Source organism: Triticum dicoccoides, chromosome 1B (genome assembly GCF_002162155.2).
Source record: "Triticum dicoccoides isolate Atlit2015 ecotype Zavitan chromosome 1B, WEW_v2.0, whole genome shotgun sequence".
Classification (NCBI taxonomy): domain Eukaryota; kingdom Viridiplantae; phylum Streptophyta; class Magnoliopsida; order Poales; family Poaceae; genus Triticum; species Triticum dicoccoides.
In genome coordinates, this window is record NC_041381.1 from 620,374,178 (window position 1) to 620,377,236 (window position 3,059).

The 3,059-nt window shown below is 47.3% G+C and overlaps 1 protein-coding gene across 2 annotated transcripts; it reads left to right on the forward strand.

Moving 5' to 3' along the window:
• The first annotated feature begins 247 nt into the window (after positions 1-247).
• Positions 248-2,537, forward strand: LOC119349176. 2 transcript variants are annotated; one of them, XM_037617204.1, is made up of 3 exons: positions 248-366; positions 455-673; positions 1,991-2,537. In XM_037617204.1, exons 2-3 carry the CDS (start codon positions 483-485, stop codon positions 2,175-2,177), a joined length of 378 nt encoding a protein of 125 aa, XP_037473101.1. In that variant the 5' UTR covers positions 248-366; positions 455-482; the 3' UTR covers positions 2,178-2,537. The 2 variants fall into 2 exon arrangements, with proteins under 2 accessions (XP_037473101.1, XP_037473102.1); XM_037617205.1 differs by lacking the exon at positions 248-366 and having other exon boundaries at positions 373-673.
• Positions 2,538-3,059: the final 522 nt, after the last annotated feature.

The following is a 3,059-nucleotide window of genomic DNA, read 5'->3' on the forward strand; positions in this document are numbered from 1 at the left end:
AACCTGTTCTGCCCGAATTTTCTTCATATCCATCTCATCTTAACCTAGTATTAGTTCATTTTGGATTCATAATTTTTTTATTTTAAAATATACTCCCTCCATCCCAAAATACTTGTCGGAAAAATGAATAAAAATAAATATGTCTAGATACATCCATTTCTCATTTCTCCGATAAGTATTTCGCGACGAATGGGTATTAAAGTTTGCAAATCTTGAAGCAAACCCGGTATGAGCCATTCGGCCCAACTGAACCAGCAGCATTGACCTCTTCTCCAAGCCAAAGCCAAGGAAAAAGAAAAGCCCTCTCCAACCTCCCGTCCTCTGCCCTCCCAAAAGCCGCCGCCAATCTCCCTCCGATCCCCACAGGTAAAGCCCCCCTCCCCCCATCCGCCCGATCCCGAATCCTCTCCCGCGATCTCACCTCGCCGCATTCCCGCGACTCCCCCTCTCCCAGGAGCCGTCTCGTCGCAGCAGATCCGTCCATGGCGGCGCTGGGGTCCAAGCTGGCGCAGCTGCAGGCCAAGGCCTGCGAGGCGACGCGGTTCGTGGCCAGGAACGGGTGCGCCTACCACAAGACGCTCATGGAGAAGAACAAGCAGTTCGTCGTGCAGCCGCCCACCGTCGAGAAGTGCCAGGAGCTCTCCAAGCAGCTCTTCTACACCCGCATCGCCAGGTCCATCCCCCCTCCCCCTCTCCTCCCTATCTCTGTCCCTCCCGCGGCCCTTGTCTCGGCGTGCCTGGTCGCGGATCGATTGCGCGGTCCTCGATGTACACGATCCCGATCGATGCAGTCACTGATGCCATCTGTCAAACCTATTGTTTTGTTCGTGATTGGAAGCGCTGTTCTTGGCGTGACTTGTCAGATAGACAGTGTCCTAGGTCATACTGTTATTTGGGGCATGCGATTTCGTAAAGATTAGTACAGTAGTGTTGATCTTCTAAACATATCTTTGTTTGGTAAAACCTAATTTATATTGTATCTTTTGTTGACTTGTGGCTGCTTGATGAATGAGGTAATACTACATTATGCAAGTGTTCTGATTGAGCAAACTATGAAACACTGATAGATAAATTGCCGGTTATTCATATAACCTAATTTATGTTGCCGCTTTGTTTGGTTTGTGGCTGCTTGACGAATAGACTAGCAATACTGCTTTACGAGAAGTGTTCTGATTGAACAAACCATGAAACGGTATTTCTGAAATGTCGCGATGCTATCTTATCTACAAGAATGAAAATGATGAGCCATGTTTTATTAATGGACATGGTTCAGATCGCTGCACAGATTGTTAGTATGTAACAATCTGTTTATCTAATTCCATTGTGGGGCACTGGCTCATTCCCAATTGGTCTTGTTCTGACTGTAAGTTCAGACCCACAATGCTAGAGTCCTTTGATTGGAACACTAAGTGTTTGCTTAGAGTTTTTTCAATTCTCTGTGAACAAAGATGTTATAATAGATAAATTGCTGGTTTTTATATGGTCATGTCTTTCTAGTTCATGTCAATTTCAGAAAAAGAAATTGGATTTATGCTTGATTTAACTAACTTCTCATGCCAAAGTGTGCCTTTTCTTATTGTCAGTGAGTTTGTTATTTCTTCAATTCTCCTTTGGGAAGGTTACTCTAGTTATAATTAGTTCTTTTCAGATTTCAATGCGTAATAGAATGTGCTCTAGTTATACCTTTCATAATGGTTTTTTGTTCATGAAACTATGATATATTGGTCTATATATGAGGGGGGCTGTCATTATGACTTCTTGAATAGCTGTACTTTGCAAAAGTTTTGTTGAAGGCATCACTCTAAATCTGCACATGCAATTTCCTGAACCATGCTCTAGAACTGAATACCTGCATAGGCCATTCAGTAGTTCCAATCAAGAGACTGTCAAAAGATAGCTACTCATCGCATTTACCTGACAGTTTCATACCGAAATGTTGTATTACTTCATTGGCCGCAACTTGATTATTGACTGACACATTCTCCTGCAGCCTCCCGGGCCGCTGCGAGGCATTCTGGAAGGAGGCGGACCAAGTGAAGCAGCTGTGGAGAAACAGGAAAGATCTGAACGTGGAGCACGCGGGCATCATGGCGCTGTTCGGCCTGGAGCTCTACGGGTGGTTCTGCGTCGGCGAGATCGCCGGCCGGGGTTTCACCTTCACGGGCTACAGCGTCTGAGCGCCTTCCTTCCATGAGTACCTTCACGCGGTCGTCGTCGATTAAGAGCTGTAGACTCTGTTAGCCAATCAGTTTCTCGTGATGCGCGGTGCGAAGTTTTGGTTTTTTTGAAAAAAAAATACTATTCTTGATGCTGGTGAAAAAAGTACTCCCGGCTCGGTGAATTCGACTCGTCGATGAGGTCTAATAATTTGTCGCACGCTTAGTTGAATGATTGAAGCCTGGACAGATGAGATGTCTGTGATGTTTGCCTTGCTTGCTAAAATCAGGGCAAACTACGCTCTTCCAGAAGTAATGATGAAATGAATTTGACTTGGTGATGAGGTAGTATAATAATGATCTCCCCGTTTCACTTTTGAATCCTGGTTGGATGAATTTATCTGTAATGTTTGCCTTGCTTGCATACCAAAATCAAGGCAATGATCTATTGCTCCAGCTTATAAATTGAGGTGATATATGTGATCTTTTGTCACGCTGAGTTTGTAAATCTTAATCTAAGAGCATCTCCAGCCGCGCCCCAGAACGGCCTCCCCATACGGTTTATTTGCGCCGGCGCCGCGCCGAAAAAATGGCCCAGTCGCGCCCCCAGGACGCCTAATTTCGCCGGCTCGGCCCGTTTTTGCACCCGGCGCACTCCACATTGACAGGCGAAAAGTCAAGCCACTTGCCCAGATTCGTCTCCTACACCCCGCGCTCGGCCGCCACCTTGTGCCTGGCGTCGACCACCGCCCGCCGCAGCTAGGTAGACATCTCCCGCCGGGAAAAAGAAGGGATTTAGCTGAGGCAGCCTCTCCGCCGTCGCCCGGGCACCTTTTCCGGCGCTCCGGCCGCGCAGAGCCTGTACACCGGCGGGCTTGCGCCCACCTCGCCCACAAGGTGTTC

Bases quoted from the DNA above. Each gene is read 5' to 3' on its own strand.
- LOC119349176 (XM_037617204.1), top strand. From the start codon at position 483: ATGGCGGCGCTGGGGTCCAAGCTGGCGCAGCTGCAGGCCAAGGCCTGC. The intron at 674-1,990 runs GTCCATCCCCCC...ATTCTCCTGCAG, and splicing joins TTCTACACCCGCATCGCCAG to CCTCCCGGGCCGCTGCGAGG.